General features: G+C 41.6%; 1 protein-coding gene across 1 annotated transcript; it reads right to left on the bottom strand.

Annotated features, from left to right (window-relative positions):
- Nucleotides 1–525: 525 nt before the first annotated feature.
- nrbp1 (nuclear receptor binding protein 1) lies at nt 526–20,297 on the bottom strand. The gene is made up of 18 exons (XM_080860555.1): nt 19,638–20,297; nt 18,464–18,792; nt 11,166–11,288; nt 9,270–9,371; nt 8,852–8,941; nt 8,395–8,435; nt 8,029–8,123; nt 7,737–7,820; nt 7,259–7,317; nt 7,066–7,164; nt 6,789–6,921; nt 6,541–6,628; nt 6,354–6,404; nt 5,828–5,963; nt 5,355–5,408; nt 4,557–4,620; nt 4,199–4,254; nt 526–3,362 (listed from the first exon to the last, which is right to left on the bottom strand). The coding sequence occupies exons 2-18, from the start codon at nt 18,707–18,709 to the stop codon at nt 3,264–3,266; spliced, it is 1,620 nt and encodes a 539-aa protein (XP_080716681.1). The 5' UTR covers nt 18,710–18,792; nt 19,638–20,297; the 3' UTR covers nt 526–3,263.
- Between the last annotated feature and the right edge of the window lie 1,110 nt (nt 20,298–21,407).

Here is a 21,407-nt window from a genome sequence, read left to right as displayed (position 1 = left end):
ATTATGATGCCAATCTATCATTTCTTTTAATACAACTCTAAATTAAATGTTAATAACTTAACATCAGTTAACATAATTGACAAGATGTTTTGCTACTCTGCTGTAGGCCTAGTTTCCAAACTACCACGCCTTCTGTTTTGGAATTATGTGCATACTACTGCATAGCTCCGCCTTGTTACTTCTCAATGGATTATCCCAAAGGTTCTCAATTCTACTCTGGGCCCCTTCCCGTTTTGCACATGTCCTGTTCTGTCTTCTTTTGCTGCATCCTGAGCAAAGTCATTAGGGGGCACACTTGATTAGCTGCACACACCTGATTTAGCTCATCAAGATTATTATAATCGACATACTTCTATCAGGTGCAATTTCAGCAGGCTTACAGGATTCCTGTGTGCAGAGAGGTTTCAGTAGAACTGGCAATCCCTGATTTATCATATTAATTCAGATATCCATAATGTACAAATCCAGTTCAGCCTCATTTTTGACATTACCTAAACCTGGAAAAAAGACACTTGGAAAAGCAAATAATGGAAGTGCTATAATGGTCACATTTATTTCAAGAAAAGGTGAATAAAAAAAAGAAAGGAAACTTTTGCAAAGGCGGTTTTGAAGTTTTGTCCAGCGTGATCTAGACAAGGTTGACATCCTTAACAGTGCTTAGAACATTGTCGAAAACCAGCTAAGAGAACCAGAAACTGAAGAGCTCCTTGACCTATCGGATCACATGTGACTGCAGACCTTCAGGATGCTCTCATTAATCTTGTGTGTACGTTCATTCAGATTTGAAGAAACCCATGAGGGTTTTGATTGAAACTCTGCCTGCAACCTTCATCTTTGTGTGGCATGAAACCGTTGGCGTATGAATCAATGACAAAGTAATGCTATGCCGTTTGGTTTAAAGGATAGACAATTGCATTTCATAAAATAAAAACACCTAGTATGTTTTGCCTTCATATTAAATAGACATCTCCCCAGAAATGAAAACTTGCATCTACTTTTCTGATATATAAAACCTTTCATGGTGGCATTTTCCACAAAATGGAGGAAGAGATTAGCTTGTAGAATGCCAAGGCAGCTCATATTCATTACATGACAATGGCCACATCTCTGTCCAAACCATTAAAACCTGGGCAAGCATTCCACAGCAGAGAGGCAAAATAGTCTTTACTGGCTTTTATGTGGTGGAATCAATGATCAGCGAGTTTTATTGGGATGAAATATTCCAGCGAAAACTCAATTTCACAGCTCATTTCTCTCAGGCAGAAAAGAAAATGTTTGACAGCATGAACTCAGGGAAAATCTTTAAGGAAAATATTAGTTTATGTTTCAAGCTGTTCCCCTCACAAAACTAAATTAATCATTTAGAAGGTTTTTGTTGCATCCTGTTCTGATCCAAACAGCTTGACCACTTCCCGATAGGTAAGATAGCCTGGCAAATCTGCTAGTCAATTCCTTTTCTTTCCCACAGTAAAAGAAAAAAAAAAACACTAATTTCTACCAGCAAACATTTTATGTCAATGATCATTGACATGAACAGTAAATGATCATTTTCATTTGAAGGTAACCCTCTCTTTCAGGCCATTTAACAGTAATAACCATAGGAAACAGTCCCAGAAGCAACCTTTAAAGCAATGTTCCCAAAGGCTTGTAGAACAAAAACCGATGAACGTTAACAATTACAGAGTACAGTAGTGCAAACTAGCAGCTAGTTGGATCTTCCAGCAGGGAGCCGATGGGTCTTGAGTCTTGCAGCATAAGTAGCCGGTGTGTTTATACGGAAGTCTTTAAAGACATCAGCTGATGCTGAATTACATAACGCCCAGCAACTGGGGCATGCATACCACTTGCAATCCACCAGCCAACCAACACCTTTATTTGTCTAAGAATCAATAACAAGCAAAAGGCCTCCTTCCCTTCGCAATAACGAAGATGTTGCACCTTGCATTCTCTATTTCAATCTGGAAGTGGTGTTCAGCAATTTTTTTCTTTTCTTCTTTAAACCAAGCTGTGAAACCAAAAGTGAGTGTACTATCTGCATGCATGTTTGTTCTGTACAGCAAACTTTTTTTTCGGTTTACACATATAGCTACACAGAGGCCATCAAGATGCCAAAGCCTTTTTGCACAAATGTCAAGATGGTTGCTGAATGGAAAGAATGGTTAAGAATGTAAAATAAAGGATAGTGGTGACTGGGTTTTTTTTTCCATCTTAGAAGGCACAGAAACACGAGAGGTGTACACTTGCCGACAAATAAAAAAAAGTCAGGTCTAGTGCCCTTTTCCTCATAAACCGCACTTAAGATGAAACGTTCTACGGTAACTGAAAGCTTTACATTCCAAAACCAAAAAGAAAAACAAATACAAAACAGCCACACTGTGCTGAAAAGTGAAAACAACAACAAAAATCAACACTAATGAGACAAACATAGATAAATAATCCAGATTTCTCTCAGCATTCTTTCTTTGCTCCCCTCCCTTTCAATCTTGGCTCAGATGAATTGAATAAATCATGATTACAACCACAGGAATTGTTTGCCACCACCAAAAAAAAGGGGCAATTCAGCATTTCTTATAGGGAATTGTGGAAGAGAGTGTGTGTGTGGGGAAAACTTGTGATAACACTGACTGCAGAATCAGGTAGCTAACAAGTGGCAGAATATGAATGTAGACTGATCACAACTTGGTGCATTTGACTCCATGCACATATGGAGAGCGAGAGCGAGAAAGAGGGGAATCGAGAGGGTTGGCATGGTGCACAAAACCCACCTGCAAACAGCCCCCCAGATACCAGATGTCCACAGATACCAGATGTCGAAAAACATATTTCCCAAAAGACCATTGCAATAAGTAATACTGACTTTAAATAAGAATCGAGGTGCTTTCTTCTTTTAAAACAGAGAAGCGGACAGCTACACTGACAGATATAACAAACGTATAAAAGGACCCGAAAACTCCCAACACCAACCCTCTCCTAGTATGACTCCTAGGGCTCCCATCCCTGTCCCAACCTACAGTCGCAGAAGGGGGGGTGGGGGGGTTCATGCACTCAAGGGGGTGGGCGGACTCGCACAATAAGAGTGGCTTCCCCCACCCCTGAAACCCCCCTTGCAAAGCTTTTTCTCCCCCCCAATCCTGATGGTGATGGAGCGGGCCCGTGTCCTTCCTCCTGGGTGGGCTGGAGGTTGGCGGCGAGAGGCATGGGGAGGGGCTCATGGAGGGTGGGTGTGGGTGGGGGTGGGGTGGTGCGTTCACACACCCCCTCTGCTACGAGGAGACGGTGACGGGGTTAAGGGAGGAGCCATTGCGGCTGTAGAATTTACTGAAGGCCTCTTCCAGCACAGAGGCAAGACGCAACTGATCCCCCTGCAGACAAGACACAGAAAGAGCAAAGACAGGGAAAAAAGAGCGTGGGAAGACAGAGTTGGGGCGACAGGAGTGAATGAGAGTGAGGGGGAGCAAGGGAGAAAGTAGTAGGTGTGTGTGTGTGTGTGTGTGTGTGTGTGTGTGTGTGTGTGTGTGTGTGTGTGTGTGTGTGTGTGTGGCGGAGATGGTACGATCAAGGGTCAGAAACAGAGATGTAATGTTTACAAGTGTGGGTAAACATCGCCATGGTGGTGGAGGTTGAATTGAGCACAAAAAAGGAGAGTGCAGAAAGAAGGGGGAAGAACAGAGAGAGAAAAAAGAAAAAAATGTTAAACTGTGCAGATGGTATGACGACAGCCTTCCCAAGAATGGAAACATCCGCAAAAGATGAATGCTTGCCAGCAATTAGGAGGACTTGTTCATCCTTCAGTACTGATAAGAAAATAGCATGTAATCAGTGCAAACGAGCGGTGCACTGATGAGCACTGGAACTAAGGGTGTCATTCCCCAGCAGCTGTGCGACCCACTTACTACATGGCACCACTCCCATACAGATGACTCCGCTCTGTGTCGTAACCACAGTATAAAAAGATCTAGGACTGGTTCAGTGACACATCTGACTTTGGACTGTGGGCATTAAAATGAAGTTGAGATGCCTGAATAAAATGAGTTTACCTTGAAATAAGTTTGTTATAATAAGACATCTGATGGCTATATATTAAAAAGGAATGTTTGCATGCCACAACACTATAAGACGACATATCGTTCTACCGCGGACTGTGCACAAGTATTAAGATCACACTGGTGAGGAAAGTGTGTATGTGTGTGTGCCTTACCTCACTGATGAAGCCAAGCTGAACCAACTCCACGGCGAGCTCCTGCACATTCTCATCTGTGGGACACAGAAAACATTAGAACCTCCCACCAACATAACCCACATACACATGCACACACACAGTGACACACAGAAACAGAATTACACACACACTGAAACACACAAAAAAGACCCCCCCAAGCAGAAACTCCCCCACATATTTTAGCATGATGATATTTGGTTCTATTTTAGCATGATGTTATTTGGTTTTGGTTTTGCCCATTGTCAATTATGAGTTCATTACAAAACTGGTCTGTGTGTAACCGAATGGCTTCCCACAAATATGGGACATGCAGACAAAACAGGACAAGTGCACGTACTTGGTAATAAGTCACAACTTAAATGCCTGTTCAGCTTGTCCTCCAGTTTCAGCAGCAGGGTCAACTGCAGGAGCAGGAAACAAGAATTCAGAACTCAGAAGGCAGTCTGGTGTTTCAGTGACAGCCACAATGAAGATCCTTCCATTGATTTGCATGGTGCAAACAGATTACCATTAATATGTATGGCAACAATCTTACACCACTTTCTCAGAACAGTGAGAATTCAAGACATGGCGACCCAAACCTGTCAAACACTGAGACTGCACAAAAGGTTTTAACTGTGCAGAGCCAAGTGTTATTGTAAGCTGGTGACACATCTCTGTGAACTGTCACTACAATGCAAACTTAAAGCGTGTTTTTTTCCTTTCACTAGTTTGTGTGTGTTTAACTTTAACTCTGTCTCTATTGTGGATACCATCATCTTTAAAATAGTCATAGTTGTGTCATGCGCTAACAATTTTCTCCGTTTCATTAAAGTTCAGAGCTAGCTCGACTTATGTTCTAACAAACTAAACCCTCTTTAACCACACTCTGCCGTGAGTATATTTTTTAAGCATCAACTCTGCAGAAACTCCAAACACATGGACACACGTACAACCTGAACTTGCAGATCCCCCCCCCCCCCTCTCTCTCATCATTCGGGGAACAGGATATACACACTAGCTTAGTTTCATTTTTTGCTGCAAATATGCATGGCAACAACCAGAACCCCATCTTGGCGCAGAACTTGAGTAACCATGAGAGTGGGGCTTTTGGGGGAAAACAAGGGAACAAACACAAGCAAAGTCAGACTCTTACATGGTGCTTAGCGCCCTCATCCACTGGCTCAATATTGCACTGCATCTGCAGGACCTGAGGAGAGAACATTAGCATCAGCTTTGTCGTCACTGGGTACATAATAACATAACATTGTTCCTTGTTCCTGTTTCGGGCATCATGTGCTTGTTATTAAAAGTCCGCAGGATCTAGTTTACATCATGGATATTCTCTGGATATGTTCGGACTTCTCTGAGCACAATACAAATAAATCAAAAATTAACTGAGTATTATCTTGAGCACACATTGTATTGTATCGCCAGATTCTTGCCAATACACAGCCCTATGGGTCATACTGTTGACACACATATTTCTTTGACAGCTTTTTTTTGTTTTCTTCCTTAGTCTCACTGGCGTCAAGCTTGCTTTTTGATGATTCGGACTGATTCTACTGAATTAAAGCGCAGTGTCTGTCCGTGTAAACTCTGTGTGTCGGGACAATCATCAGTGCTGACCTTCCTGGTCTCTAGCTCGGCAGGCTCAGGTGTGGGGGTCTTGACCGAGGGGGGCACGATGGGAGATTTGACAGCCTCCTGCTGAGGCTGTTGAGGGCAGGGGACTCCGAACGCTGTCAGCGGGTAGATGCCATTCCTGAGTCACACAGGGGGGGTCGGTGAGAGAGCAGTAGGGTCAGTACAAACACTTTTCACCCACCTAACTCATGCCGACTTTCAGAGAATCACTAACGTAATCATTAGTGGACAAGAATTTCCACAGATGCAGTGAGGCGGGCCAGGTGTGCAGGATAAACATGAACGGTGAAGGCAAGACAACATTGAGACGCCATTCTTTACCGCTTCTTCTGCTCAAACAGATATCCCCCATAGCTTCCCCCGCTAAACTAGAATTTCCACATATGCCTATGCATGTCAAGTCAATTAACAGTGAAGCATAACGAAACTAAACACTACATGGTAAACAGTATGTATTCGAACAGTGAGGCAAACGCAAATGAAAGGTAAATGTAGGAGGGGTTCTTACCTCACATCCTCCAGGAACTTATCTAGTTCCAAAGCAGGAAACTGTGAAAGCCTGAGAACACGGACACAAACCTCAATAACTCCCAACACTGCACAACACCAGATATGGTGAATAAACATGAACTATATACTTTAATGATTATAAACACAAGACATCAGAAGGTTCAGAGGGACTGACACACACATACTTTAATTGGACACCCCGATTCTCCACAATGACCAGGTTAGGGTCCATGTTCTTGGTCATTTCCTCTAACGCGTTTTCGGGGATCATGTCTGTGCGAGGGGTAAGAAAAGGGTTTCAGTGCACAATGACAACATATTTAATTCAGCACATATAGCTTGTGCTTTGTAAACAACAAACAGCTTGGGAGAGACTGCCTTTGATTGGCTGCCTGGAGTGTCTGTGAATGTGAATGCTGACTGACACACTCACGTTGGTGGCTGACGATGCAGTGAGCTGCAAGCAGCTTTAGCAGAGGCACCTCAAACAGAGCCTGGTGGAACAGCAGCTCTCGCGCTGTAGGCCTCTTAAAGGGGTCCACCTCCAAACACTTCTGGATGAACTCCTACACAATGCATAAAGGTCGTCAATTATAAAATAAATAAAGATTTAAAAAAAAACTCAGCAGACACACATTTTTACATGCACTACACACACACACACACACACACACAGACAGACAGACAGACAGACAGATCCACTCCCTCACCCTTTGCAGTGGGTCCTCTAGGAACTGAATGGCACTGTTGATGGCCTCTTGTGAGACGTAAGACGACTCTCCGTTGCTTTGGATCTCCAGCACAGCCATCTAAAGGAGGCAAAGGAAACATCCATGGGGGGTCAGCCTGGCCAAACAGAGTGAACCAATCTACACGCACACAGGCTGGTGCGCCAACACTCACCTCTAAGGCGCACATTCCAAAGGAATAGATGTCGACAGCTGTGGTGACGTCGGCAACCGCTGGACAAGGATAAGATGAAAGGGGGAAATAATTATGTGTTGAACAGATCTACATTATCAGTATATAGTATCAGTATCATCTGATTCATTATTTAGTTAGGGTTAGGGTTAGCCAGTTGAATGCGTCAATGTGTTAGCAAAGTTCCATATTTGGTAGCTCAGAAGTACTGTACGATATACTGAGTATATTATTTTTTACTGACGACCAGGACAGTTCATTGTTATAGGACACACAATCTGTTATTCTTGGATGTTGGCCCTTGAACCTAGTTCTCAATTTTCATACACAATTCAACTAAACACTGCACCTGGTGTGCTGATACATCACATGATCTTAAAGAGTTACACTGACAGCAAAAGCTGAGGGCAGATGAATATTTAGTGTGGCGTCTTCAGATCTCTGTCGTCTGAGCCCTTACCTCCATATTCTGGAGCAAAGAAATGCAAGCTCTTCTGCTCCTCTCGACATGTCTTCACGTGGTTGTTTATGGTGTCTGGGGCCACTGTAAAACAACAAGGGGAGAGAGAGAGAGGGAGTGATAGAGAGAAAGAGAGAGAGAGAGAGAGAGAGAGAGAGAGAGAGATGTGGGTGGGATAAGAGAGGGGAGACTAGGGATTAGCCACAAAGGCGAGCTCTGGCATAGCAGTGTGCCAGGAGAGATCAGACCACACACGGTCACTGAGCATGGAGCAGCAGGACGGGGTACACACCTGATCCGATCTTAATGAGACCATTGTGTTGGATGAAGATGGTGTCGCAGGTCAGGTTGCCATGGATGATGGGAGGGTCACATGAGTGCAGGTAACTGCAGAGAGGGAGGTGTTAGGCAAACTCCATATATGTAGACATGCTATCGAACCACTATCCTATGGTGCTGGATGTTTATTCAAGCCCATGTCCTTTGGCTAAGACGCACAATAGTTAGAAAACAAATGTGTATGTCTTAATTTGTAAGGTTGAGAACTTTCCAGACGTGCAGTGATCTGTAATGACAGAGATATGGCTGAAACATTACTGGGCCTACAACAGGAGCGGTGTGTGTGTGTGTGTGTGTGTGTGTGTGCGCACACACCAACCTGAGGGCAGACAGGATCTGGGTGCACCACCGCTTCCAGGCCTGACAAGGAAAGCACAGACACGTGTGAGCTCTCACACTCATATGGCCAGCAAGATGAACAACAAACCACATTCCTAATACATCATTCCAAACAGCACATGCATAAACAGTTTCTATTCTCAGAACTGTCCCGGTTGCTTATTTGTATCTCCTACGAAAATGGAGAAGAACTTTCTCTGTGGACTAACGAGAGGCAAATCAAACAGCGGGTCTGTGGAGACAAAGCACTGGAGGCAAGAGGCATTCATTCATCACAAGGACGTTTGGTCTACGCAGGTGAGGGGAGAGCTCCCCCATTGCCTGTATCTAGGTTGGACCCGGGAGGTTCTGTTTTTAAACTCCGGTTGGAAACAAGGCACGTGTGTTCGCAGAGTTTGGAAAGAAAGCAAGGAAGGCTAGACAAACAGATTCATCACCTTCTCGTTCATGGTCTTGTGATTCTTCTTGGTCTTCTTCAGGAACTGCTTCAAGCTACCTGAGGACATGTACTCTGTGATGAAGATGACCTGTGGGGAGGGAGGGGGAGGGAGAGGGAGGGGGGGGTTGACAGAGGGCTTTATTATACTACTGTTCTGAATAATACCCTTAGGACAGAACATACACAGCCAAACACAAACATAATCAGGTCACACACACACTTTTTCTCATGCGCATGAAAACACACAGATATTGCACACCCTGGTCAAAACATCATTAAGTGTGATATTGCGCCACAGCTGTTAAGCATGATTCAAACAGAGAATCTTGTGACGGAGCTGGCAGGCCTTCAGCTGAACCCTGGAGATGTTGGCCAGGCTTAAAGGTAGTGGTGGGGGTGGGGGGTAAGAGACTCACCCGGGCTCTGTTTTCCTTCACATCAGCCCAGTACTTGTGGAACTTCACGATGTTCAGGTGCTCCAGCTGGATCAGGTTGTCAAATACAGCTTTCACTTTCTCCTGGAAGATAGAAGAGGACAGGGAGAGATTGGAGGTTAATGTAATTCTATATATTTTTTTAAGATAGCAAAGATAGAAAAGGAGAAGCATAGAGAGAGAAGAATGAGAGAAAGCAAGAGAGTGGGGAAGTGAGAGGCAGAACTCAGCTGCAGGGACAGGTTCATGACATGACAAGATGATCTGGCCAAAATTCAAAGAGGAACCATTTGTGATCTTATCTATGTGTATTCAAAATATGTATTCTGTTTCTCTCGGCAAACAGTTCCAGAGGAAGGCACTCAGGAGGGAAGCTGAGAGGAGGAAACCCCTTCACATGTGCCTTCCCCAGCCTGTATGTGCAACAGAAACAAAAGGTCACTGGGTTTAAGAATATAAAGGATTTACACCAAACCCATTTATCTTCCTTCTCTGTTCTTTTCCTCGAGGACAGATAACTATTGACCGTGTTGGTTTCAGTGCATATCCCTCCATTCCAGGCATTCTGGGTCGCCAAGGAGGAAACATTGTCACAGTTACATGGTGATGTAACCGTGACAATAACTTAAGAGACTCTATCACCTAAAGCACAGTCCAACAGTGGTGCAGAGAGAGACTGGTGCATTTTGTTCTCATTCGAATTAAACCACACCCCTAATCACACCACTCAGCTGCACCAGGCCTTGATCAAATGTGTCACGTAGTGAGAATGTGTAACGGACATGGCACATTAAACACATACTTTCCAGACCGCCGCCTAACAATAAACAGGAAATCCACACACGGACCCTGTGCAGCTCTCAGAGGAAATCAAAAGTGATATTGTGCGATGCGGGAGCTGCAGACATGGTCGCCGCGAGCCAATTCAAGAACAGAAGGTGTGCGGACGTGAGTGCCAACCCTCTGTGTAGGTAAATCCAATTCAGAGGTTTTCCTCATCAAACTGAGGGGGCACAGGCCCAATAAGCAAAGCCCACTCAGGGTTTTTGACACCAGGAGCTAAATCGATGGAATGGAGACGTTGTGCAACAAACACAAAAGTTATTGTTTTTGCTGCTGCAACTTTTTTGTTTTCTTTTTCACAACCATGCCCCCCTCTAAGAATTCTGGCTTCTAAAGGAAACACATTTTTTTTTTGAAAGGCTTAGAACATAGTTGCTCTCTCAGTAGAGCTTTCCGGTCAGAGAGGAAAGCCAGCTAATGCGGACGCACTGAGCAGCTGATCAAGGCATCAAACTCAAGGAAAGGAGGTATTACATTACAGAGAAATAATTAACCCATATAGGGGCCTCAGTGGTGGATTTACCTGCATATGACAAATATGACAAATCTTAGCAGAAATTTGATTAATTGAAATGAGTCATGGCAAGGGTAGAAGACTGAATGTGCAAAAAGGCTAGATTCTATACTTGAATGTGTGACAGATAGGCTCCACCAAACAGCATTTCTAAGCAGCCCGAGTGCAGTCAAGCTGATGCACATTTCTCAATGACAGAAAATACAAAAGCGTGTCATTTGGCTTGAATCAACACCAGCCTTTCAGCAATTGCACAACATTTTCTTTTTGTTGTCGTCATGTAAACCTGACTTGACAGGGGGTTGTTGTCCTGTGCCATGACTAATCACAAGGACCTTTGGCTTCTGTCTCTGAGCTACTTGGCAGCTTCAAGTCGATGACTTCATTCCTTCTCAGACTTAATTAACCTCGTCTACCCCACATTAAAGGTGTACACATAAACGTATATGGATATATAACAAGATAAATGACATGAGCCAGAGAAAGGCTGACTCTGTCTTTAATGGGGGGTTGAAGTATACCTCCTGCAGTTTGAAGTTCTTTCGTTCTGAGAACATGACCTCGTTCCACACCACCTCCACGCCCTCCTCTGTGTCCATGGCCAGGTATGCGTTGTCGATACCAGGGACGTTACGCTGGTTCACCTGCACACAGAGCAGCATGTGTTGAGTGGGAGAGGGCACAGCAGACGCCCTGATGCTCACCTGTGCTGTACGGGCTCTGACTTACACCTGTGACTCACAAGGAATGACTTTCTAGGTGCCTTGTGATGACATTATGATTTGTTTACAAGTTATTTTGTGAAAACACATCCAAAGAGTGGGAGTCAATCTTGAACAAACCATCATGTAAACTACTGAACTGTTGTGAGTAGTAACACAAAGCATCCTGCTCCTGACCTTTACTTATTACAGTGCATGAAATGCCCTGTATTGTTATTCCTAGGCTTCTTCTTCTTATTATTACAGTGCATGAAATGCCCTGTATTGTTATTCCTAGGCTTCTTCTTCTTCTTCTTCTTCTTCTTGTTACCTTTTTCTGCGATTAATTCAGCCCGAACCGCTTAACGTAGAAACTTCATTCAAACTTTGTCGCGTAGGTCTTGTAAACGACACTTATGCTATGTATTTTTCACTTTTCTAAACTTTATACTTTTTAAGATATTAAATAAAAACTAGAAAATGCATTTCCTGAAGGAAATACCAGTGCATGAAATGCAAAAGTTAAGAAAGAACGAATAAAAGAAAAGTGAAAGAAGGAAGGAAGAAAGGAAAGAACAGTAAAATAAGGAAAGAAGAGTTGAAGAAGGAAAGAAGAAAGGAAAGAAGAGTGAAGAAAGGAAAGAAGAGTGGAAGAAGGGAAGAAGAAAGGAAAGAAGAGTGAAGAAAGGAAATTAGAGTGGAAGAAGGAAAGAAGAATGGAAGAAGGAAAGAAGAGTGGAAGAAGGAAAGAAAAGTGGAAGGGAAGAAGATAAGAAGAAAAGAAAGAAGAGTGAAAGAAGGAAAGAAGAAAAGAAAAAGGGAAGAAGAAAGGAAAGAAGAGTGGAAGAAGGAAAGAAGAAAGTAAAGAAGAGTAGAAAGAAGGAAAGAAGAAAGGAAAGAAGAGAGGAAGAAACAAAGTAAGGAAAGAAGAGTGAACAAGAGTGGCTCTGGATAAAGACAGTAAAGAGAGAGTGAAAATATTGTGAAGTGAAAAAAAGAGTGCAGCAGAGAGATGGAGTGTGAGAGAAAGTAGACTGAGAGTGATAGAGAGAAAAACTAGAAAATGCATTTCCTGAAGGAAATACCAGTGCATGAAATGCAAAGGTTAAGAAAGGAAGAAGAAAAGAAAGAAGAGTGAAAGAAGGAAAGAAGAAAGGAAAGAAGAGTGGAAGAAGGAAAGACAAAAGGAAAGAAGAGTGAAGAAAGGAGAGAAGAGCGGAAGAAGGAAAGAAGAGTGAAAGAAGGAAAGAAGAAAAGAAAGAAGAGTGAAGAAAGGAAAGAAGAGTGGAAGAAGGAAAGAAGAAAAGAAAGAAGAGTGAAATAATGAAAGAAGAAAGGAAAGAAGAGTGAAGGAAGGAAAGAAGAGTGGAAGAAGGAAATAAGAAAAGAAAGAAGAGTGAAAGAAGGAAAGAACAAAGGAAAGAACAAAGGAAAGAAGAGTGAAAGAAGAAAATAAGAAAGGAAAGAAGAGTGGAAGAAGGAAAGAAGAGTGAACAAGAGTGGCTCTGGATGAAGAGATAAAGAGAGAGTGAAAATATTGAAAAAAGGAGATAAAAATGGAGTGAAGAAGAGAGATTGAGTGTGAGAGAAAGTTGACTGAGAGAGAAAGATGGAGAGATGGAGAGAAAAAAAAGTAGAGAATGGATGGTGTCTTAATGTTCCTAGTTACAGTTAAATTGAGAGGGACAGAGAGAGTAGAGGTTCCTTTGATTTGGTGCAGCTGTCAGTGAAGCACAGGTGCAAGCCAGTTTAAAGACCCTATTATGATGTCATAATGGCCCAATGTAAGTCAATGGGAGAAATTTATATTTGTTTTTCTTTAATATCTTAAAAAGTATAAAGTTTAGAAAAGTGAAAAATACATAGCATAAGTGTCGTTTACAAGACCTACGCGTCAAAGTTTGAATTAAGTTTCTACGTTAAGCGGTTCGGGCTGAATTAATCGCAGAAAAAGGTAACAAGAACTAGAAAATGCATTTCCTGAAGGAAATACCAGTGCATGGAATGCAAAAGTTAGGAAAGGAAGAAGAAAAGAAAGAAGAGTGAAAGAAGGAAATAAGAAAGGAAAGAAGAGTGGAAGAAGGAAAGAAGAAAGGAAAGAAGAGTGAAGAAATGAGAGAAGAGAGGATGAAGGAAAGAAGAGTGAAAGAAGGAAAGAAGAAAAAAAAGAAGAGTGAAGAAAGGAAAGAAGAGTGGAAGAAGAAAAGAAAGAAGAGTGAAAGAAGGAAAGAAGAAAAAAAAGAAGAGTGAAGAAAGGAAAGAAGAGTGGAAGAAGAAAAGAAAGAAGAGTGAAGAAAGGAAAGAAGAGTGAAAGAAGGAAATAATGGTTGAAGAAGGAAAGAAGAAAGGAAAGAAGAGTGAAAGAAGGAAAGAAAAGTGAAAGAAGGAAAGAAGAGTGGAAGAAGGAAAGAAGAGTGGAAGAAGGAAAGAAGAGTGGAAGAGAAAAAGAGTGAAAATATTGAAAAAAGGAGATAAAAATGGAGTGAAGAAGAGAGATTGAGTGTGAGAGAAAGTAGACTGAGAGGGATAGAGAGAAAGATGGAGAGATGGAGAGAGAAAAAAGTAGAGAATGGAAGGTGTCTTAATGTTCCTAGTTACAGTTAAATTGAGAGGGACAGAGAAGAGGTTCCTTTGATTTGCCGCAGCTGTCAGTGAAGCACAGGTGCAAGCCAGTTTAAAGACCCTATTATGATGTCATAATGGCCCAATGTAAGTCAATGGGAAAATGTAGATTCGTTTTTATTTAATATCTTAAAAAGTATAAAGTTTAGAAAAGTGAAAAATACATAGCATAAGTGTCCTTTACAAGACCTACGCGACAAAGTTTGAATGAAGTTTCTACATTAAGCGGTTCGGGCTGAATTAATCGCAGAAAAAGGTAACAAGAATAAGAAGAAGAAGAAGAAGAAGAAGAAGAAGAAGAAGAAGAAGCCTAGGAATAACAATACAGGGCATTTCATGCACTGTAATAAGAAGAAGAAGAAGCCTAGGAATAACAATACAGGGCATTTCATGCACTGTAAAAAGTAGAGTATGGAAGGTGTCTATTAATATTCCTAGTTATACAGTTGAATGGAGAGGTACAGAGAGAAGAGGACCCTTGGAGGCTTGCTGCAGGTGTCAGTGAAGCACAGGTGCAAGCCAGTTTAATTACCCTATTATGATGTCATAATGGCCCAATGTAAGTCAATGGGAAAATTTAGATTCGTTTTTCTTTAATAACTTAAAAAGTATAAAGTTTAGAAAAGTGAAAAATACATAGCATAAGTGTCCTTTACAAGACCTACGCGACAAAGTTTGAATGAAGTTTCTACGTTAAGCGGTTCGGGCTGAATTAATCGCAGAAAAAGGTAACAAGAACTAGAAAATGCATTTCCTGAAGGAAATACCAGTGCATGAAATGCAAAGGTTAAGAAAGGAAGAAGAAAAGAAAGAAGAGTGAAAGAAGGAAAGAAGAAAGGAAAGAAGAGTGTAAGAAGGAAAGAAGAGTGAAGAAAGGAAAGAAAAGTGGAAGAAGGAAAGAAGAGTGGATGAAGGAAAAAAGAAAGGCAAGAAGAGTGGAAGAAGGAAAGACAAAAGGAAAGAAGAGTGAAGAAAGGAGAGAAGAGTGGAAGAGGGAAAGAAGAAAGGAAAGAAGAGTGAAAGAAGGAAAGAAGAAAAGAAAGAAGAGTGAAGAAAGGAAAGAAGAGTGGAAGAAGGAAAGAAGAAAAGAAAGAAGAGTGAAATAATGAAAGAAGAAAGGAAAGAAGAGTGAAGGAAGGAAAGAAGAGTGGAAGAAGGAAATAAGGAAAGAAAGAAGAGTGAAAGAAGGAAAGAAGAAAGGAAAGAAGAGTGTAAGAAGGAAAGAAGAGTGAAGAAAGGAAAGAAAAGTGGAAGAAGGAAAGAAGAGTGGATGAAGGAAAAAAGAAAGGCAAGAAGAGTGGAAGAAGGAAAGAAAAATGGAAGAAGAAAATAAGAAAGGAAAGAAGAGTGGAAGAAGGAAAGAAGAGTGAACAAGAGTGGCTCTGGATGAAGAGATAAAGAGAGAGTGAAAATATTGAAAAAAGGAGATAAAAATGGAGTGAAGAAGAGAGATTGAGTGTGAGAGAAAGTTGACAGAGAGAAAGATGGAGAGATGGAGAGAAAAAAAAATAGAGAATGGATGGTGTCTTAATGTTCCTAGTTACAGTTAAATTGAGAGGGACAGAGAGAGAAGAGGTTCTTTGGATTTGGCACAGGTGTCAGTGAAGCATACTAAGGCAGAAGGCAGTAACTTCTATGTTAAAGCTCAGTGGTATGATAACAATGGAATAATGACCCTATTAATTAATCAGTAGTAATACTATTTCATTTATCACAATTACCAATACAATGATTATCACACACACACACACACACACACACACACATTCACACACCATTGAATTATCACATTAAGCACATAAAACAATGAACTTGAATTGTCACATGAAACACATAAAACATCTATGTCAGTCCATTGGGGTGTGTGTGTGTGTGTGTGTGTGTGTGTGTGTGTGTGTGTGTGTGTGTGTGTGTGTGTGTGTGTGTGTGTGTGTGTGTGTGTGAGAGAGAGAGAGAGAACGATAGAGAATGAGGCCCATTTTCCCCCTCCACATGCCCCCGCTCGCCAAGCGAAGTTACCCGATTTAGATGCACCTTTTTCGGACTAGCCACAGGCACTGGGTGGGGGAATAGCCCGATAGCTTAGCATATCTGCCATGCAATTCTAATGGTAATGCTACCTAGCTTGGTATGCTAACTGTCGGTAGCCTATACATCGTGAAATCAACCAAAATACTGATGTCACTGGCTTTAATTTGATAATGGCATGTTAGTAGTACATTTAATATCAGTACATTTGTTTAATTACTGCTGATATTTTACAAATACGTCAAAAACTCATTTTTGACCAAACTTGAAGTTACGGTCTTTTGCCTTAGCACGGCAGAGTAAAGCACAGGTGCAAGCCAGTTTAAAGACCCTATTATGATGTCATAATGGCCCAATGTAAGTCAATGGGAGAAATTTATATTCGTTTTTCTTTAATATTTTAAAAAGTATAAAGTTTAGAAAAGTGAAAAATACATAGCATAAGTGTCGTTTACAAGACCTACGCGACAAAGTTTGAATGAAGTTTCTTCGTTAAGTGGTTCGGGCTGAATTAATCGCAGAAAAAGGTAACAAGAATAAGAAGAAGAAGAAGAAGAAGAAGAAGAAGAAGAAGAAGAAGAAGCCTAGGAATAACAATACAGGGCATTTCATGCACTGTAATAAGAAGAAGAAGAAGAAGCCTAGGAATAACAATACAGGGCATTTCATGCACTGTAACTAATCTAAATTTTCCCATTGACTTACATTGGGCCATTATGACATCATAATAGGGTCTTTAAACTGGCTGGCACCTGTGCTTCACTGACAGCTGCACCAAATCAAAGGAACCTCTTCTCTGTCCCTCTTAATTTAACTGTAACTAGGAACATTAAGACACCTTCCATTCTCTACTTTTTTCTCTCTCCATCTCTCCATCTTTCTCTCTATCCCTCTCAGTCTACTTTCTCTCACACTCAATCTCTATTCTTCACTCCATTTTTATCTCCTTTTTTCAATATTTTCACTCTCTTTTTCTCTTTCACTTTTCTTTCCTTTCTTCTTTCCTTCTTTCACTCTTCTTTCCTTTTCTTCTTTCCTTCAACTATTATTTCCTTCTTTCACTCTTCTTTCCTTTCTTCACTCTTCTTTCTTTTCTTCTTCCACTCTTCTTTCCTTTCTTCACTCTTCTTTCTTTTCTTCTTTCCTTCTTTCACTCTTCTTTCCTTCATCCTCTCTTCTCTCCTTTCTTCACTCTTCTATCCTTTCTTCTTTCCTTCTTCCACTCTTCTTTCCTTTCTTCTTTCCTTCTTTCACTCTTCTTTCTTTTCGTCTTCCTTTCCTAACTTTTGCATTTCATGCACTGGTATTTCCTTCAGGAAATGCATTTTCTAGTTCTTGTTACCTTTTTCTGCGATTAATTCAGCCCGAACCGCTTAACGTAGAAACTTCATTCAAACTTTGTCGCGTAGGTCTTGTAAACGACACTTATGCTATGTATTTTTCACTTTTCTAAACTTTATACTTTTTAAGATATTAAAGAAAAACGAATATAAATTTCTCCCATTGACTTACATTGGGCCATTATGACATCATAATAGGGTCTTTAAACTGGCTTGCACCTGTGCTTTACTGACACCTGTGCCAAATCAAAGGAACCTCTTCTCTCTCCGTCCCTCTCAATTTAACTGTAACTAGGAATATTAAGACACCATCCATTCTCTATTTTTTTTTCTCTCCATCTCTCCATCTTTCTCTCTCAGTCAACTTTCTCTCACACTCAATCTCTCTTCTTCACTCCATTTTTATCTCCTTTTTTCAATATTTTCACTCTCTCTTTATCTCTTCATCCAGAGCCACTCTTGTTCACTCTTCTTTCCTTCTTCCACTCTTCTTTCCTTTTTTATTTTCTTCTTCCATTTTTCTTTCCTTCTTCCACTCTTCTTGCCTTTCTTTTTTCCTTCTTCCACTTTTCTTTCCTTTCTTCACTCTTCTTTCCTTCTTACACTCTTCTTTCCTTTATTCTTTCCTTCTTTCACTCTTCTTTCTTTTCTTATTTCCTTCTTCCACTCTTCTTTCCTTTCTTCACTCTTCTTTCCTTCTTTCACTCTTCTTTCCTTTCTTCTTTCCTTCTTCCACTCTTCTCTCCTTTCTTCACTCTTCTTTCCTTTTGTCTTTCCTTCTTCCACTCTTCTTTCCTTTCTTCTTTCCTTCTTTCACTCTTCTTTCTTTTCTTCTTCCTTTCTTAACCTTTGCATTTCACACACTGGTATTTCCTTCAGGAAATGCATTTTCTAGTTCACCATTGATGTCTGGTGTAAATGCTTTGCTGCATCTCTACAGTCTTAAAGACTGACACCTCAGTTTACCTCACTGCATTCCTGTCCAGCTTGATCCATACTTTAACCTTCTTTGTGTGTTTCTGCTAGCTACAACTGCAGTCATTTTAAGATAGATAAGAAGAAAAGACTACAACTAAGGATTCCTGGCTGCTACGAATTCCATTTTCAACACGATATTTCTGGTTTTACCTCCTCCCTGCGCTTCTGCCAGCGGCCACAGGGGCTCTCCTCCAAGATCTCTGACTCATCCTCACTCTCCTCTTCCTCGTCTTCCGTGGCAGCAGCAGGTGGACCCTGGTTCACCGTGGAGACGGGAGGCGAGACCGAGGACACCCCCTGACCTGCGCTGGGGGCAGAGGCCATGGACTCTGACTTGCCGTCCAGCCCTGATGCTAGGGCCGAGCCCTGCACAGGTTTTCCCTCTCCCTCTGACATCACGCTCTGTCCAAACTCCACTCCGAAATCCAAATGTCCAAGTCAAGTCCTGCACACTCTCACCACAGGTGGGTGGCAGAGAACTGCAAATGGAGTGAAATGTAGAGTTAACAATATGCAACATAAAGAAATCTCAAGGTAAAGCAGTCTGTCTTCATAACTCATTTAAGACATTCTGAGTAAGCAACACTGACTTATCAATCAAAAGCTTAAATAATATGCTTACGTAGTGTCACCAAAACACAGGAAGCCAGCAAATACTAGAGAAGGTATGGCGTACGAAAAGTTCCGGTAAAATCGCCCAACCAAGAGCTCGAAGTTAAAGTACAAGGTGTTAGTGATAACTAAGCTAACTGTCTAGAAAACTATCTCGTGTTTTCATGTAACATAGCAGGGGCGAAAGTTATACTCATAAGAGCAGAAACAGCTTGCCAAAAACGGCAATCCCAGTCCCAACCCTATGCATTTGAAAATTAAGTTACGCTAGTAAACTTGAGCGCTAAAGTTAGCAAGCTAACACCATTGCCCATTTAGATGGCCACTGCCAGCAACATAAATCGCAAACTTGGTAAGTAGCAAGCACTCAAACCAACTAGTATTTTGTTACCTCGGTAAATTACAACAACAAATGCGTGAAAACTAGTCGACACTGATGTGTTTCTGAGCCATCACCATCTAGCAAGAGGCAAGTAGGCTAATGTCGCTGCTCTCCCGAAATCCTTTCAGGGTTCCTCCCCTCAGCACACAGTCATGCTAAGGCCTGTGTGCCAACTCAACCACATATCAATGTAAACCCCGGTCGTGAAAACCTACACAGCAATATATATTAAAACGCCAAACCAACCAAACAAGAGATTGAATTAAGATTAACGTTATATGTCGACATGAAAAAATCAACATAACATAGCAGCAACGTTAAACAACTTACCTTAGTTGAAGATGATCGGTGTCAAGCCAGCTTCACCGGAAACGAGAAGACTTCTGAGTATTTAGAGTAACGTTAAATCGTCCGTCAACAAAATTCGTATACGAAGTGGGCACGATTTCGCCAAACCGCTACAAGAACATAAACGCCTACTAGCTACGTATTACTTTCTTCAACACTGAGAAGCTTATTTGATATTCAGGCCACGGTGCTAGCTTGCTGGCTAAATAGGTTTGGCTTGCAGACTAACCTAACCTTCTGTGAGATGACAAACTTGCCAAGCAAAACAACTAGCTTATATGAGCTAGCAAGCTAGCTACTAATCAACTTTATCGAAAGTGCACCCACACGCCAAATTGCAGTTATTTTTATTAAATGACAATCCTAGGCAGCCTGGTCTGCAGCACCAGTACCAAGATAGCTTGCTGGCTATTATTAGCAAGCAAGCTGTTAGCACCTTGCTAGCCTTTGCTAGCTAGCCGCTAGCTACCAAACTCGATATTTAACCTTAGCTTCTTCTTTTTGTCATTAAACAACTTATAACTGATACACATTTAATTGTAAAAATATATTCATATACACCCGCTCTCTGACATCGCTATTTTTTAACTAACGACAGATTTAAGCCGACTTGTAATTGTGACTAATGGCGACACCCAAACGACTGAAAATACTGCCACAGAGGTTTCCCCTGGAAGATGTCTTCACAGAGCTTTGGTGCAAAAAGTGATTGACACTACCACAGCCAATCAAAATGTGCGGATTTTGTAAGTAAAGTTTCTTGATTGGCTGGAGTAGATGTCCATAGATTCGGGAGGAGTGCGCTTTGCAATATTGAGTTAAGGCCAACAGTAGGCGCACAGGTGCCATTGAACCCTTGTGTCTGTAAGATGCGTATTTTCCAAAAAAATCCAGTAGGCCAATTCTCCTCTCTCCTTTACGTTTTTTTTAAATGGTCTTGTATGTCTACTGATTATGCATAGTGGAATTATGACGGTCATGGTGGATGTCATTTCATTCATCCATAATATTACAATGAAGCTCCTGTTGGCTTGTTGGTGCTTTCAACAAAGTTAACAGATCTGTAGCAGAAACTGTCATTACAAAAAGAAGTGCTTAAAAAACAGTGCCTGTCAGAAAAAAGCCCACATATAGCCACAGCCCTTTCTATGTATGCCTTAACCAGATGAAATACACCATACACCATGAAATACACCATACATCTCACATTCCTCTCCAAAGTCATTGAAGGCTATGAGGGAGCCTGCCTGGCTACTTGAAGCTGTCTGTCTCCATCCTGTGTCCTACCAAGGTTAAATCTCTAGACATGACATTAGAATGCTTCCACCTTAAGTAGCCAATGCACACCAAGTAGCCAATGCACACACTAGAAGCTGACAGAGGGGTTAAGAGGAGTAGAAGTGAATGACACCCCCCTTCTCCCAGTGGCAGCACCACCACAACCTCACCACCTCCCACATCCCTTCTGAAGCTCCTTTACCAACACCACAGCCCAATGCTTCAAGAGGTCTATATATAGACCTGTCAGATTTGTGTGTGTGTGTGTGTGTGTGTGTGTGTGTGTGTGTGTGTGTGTGTGTGTGTGTGTGTGTGTGTGTGTGTGTGTGTGTGTGTGTGTGTGTGTGTGTGTGTCTGTGTGTGTGAGAGAGAGAGAGAGAGAGAGAGAGAGATAGAGAGAGAGAGAGAGAAAGAGAGAGAGGCAGAGAGAGAAAGAGTGTGTGTGACTTCAGCATACAATATAGAGGACAGGGG

The sequence above is a fragment of the Sprattus sprattus genome, assembly GCF_963457725.1.
Source record: "Sprattus sprattus genome assembly, chromosome: 2".
NCBI classification, from domain to species: Eukaryota; Metazoa; Chordata; class Actinopteri; order Clupeiformes; family Clupeidae; genus Sprattus; species Sprattus sprattus.
The sequence above is the reverse complement of the archived record's forward strand: the minus strand, read 5'-3'. Positions and strand labels throughout refer to the sequence as shown.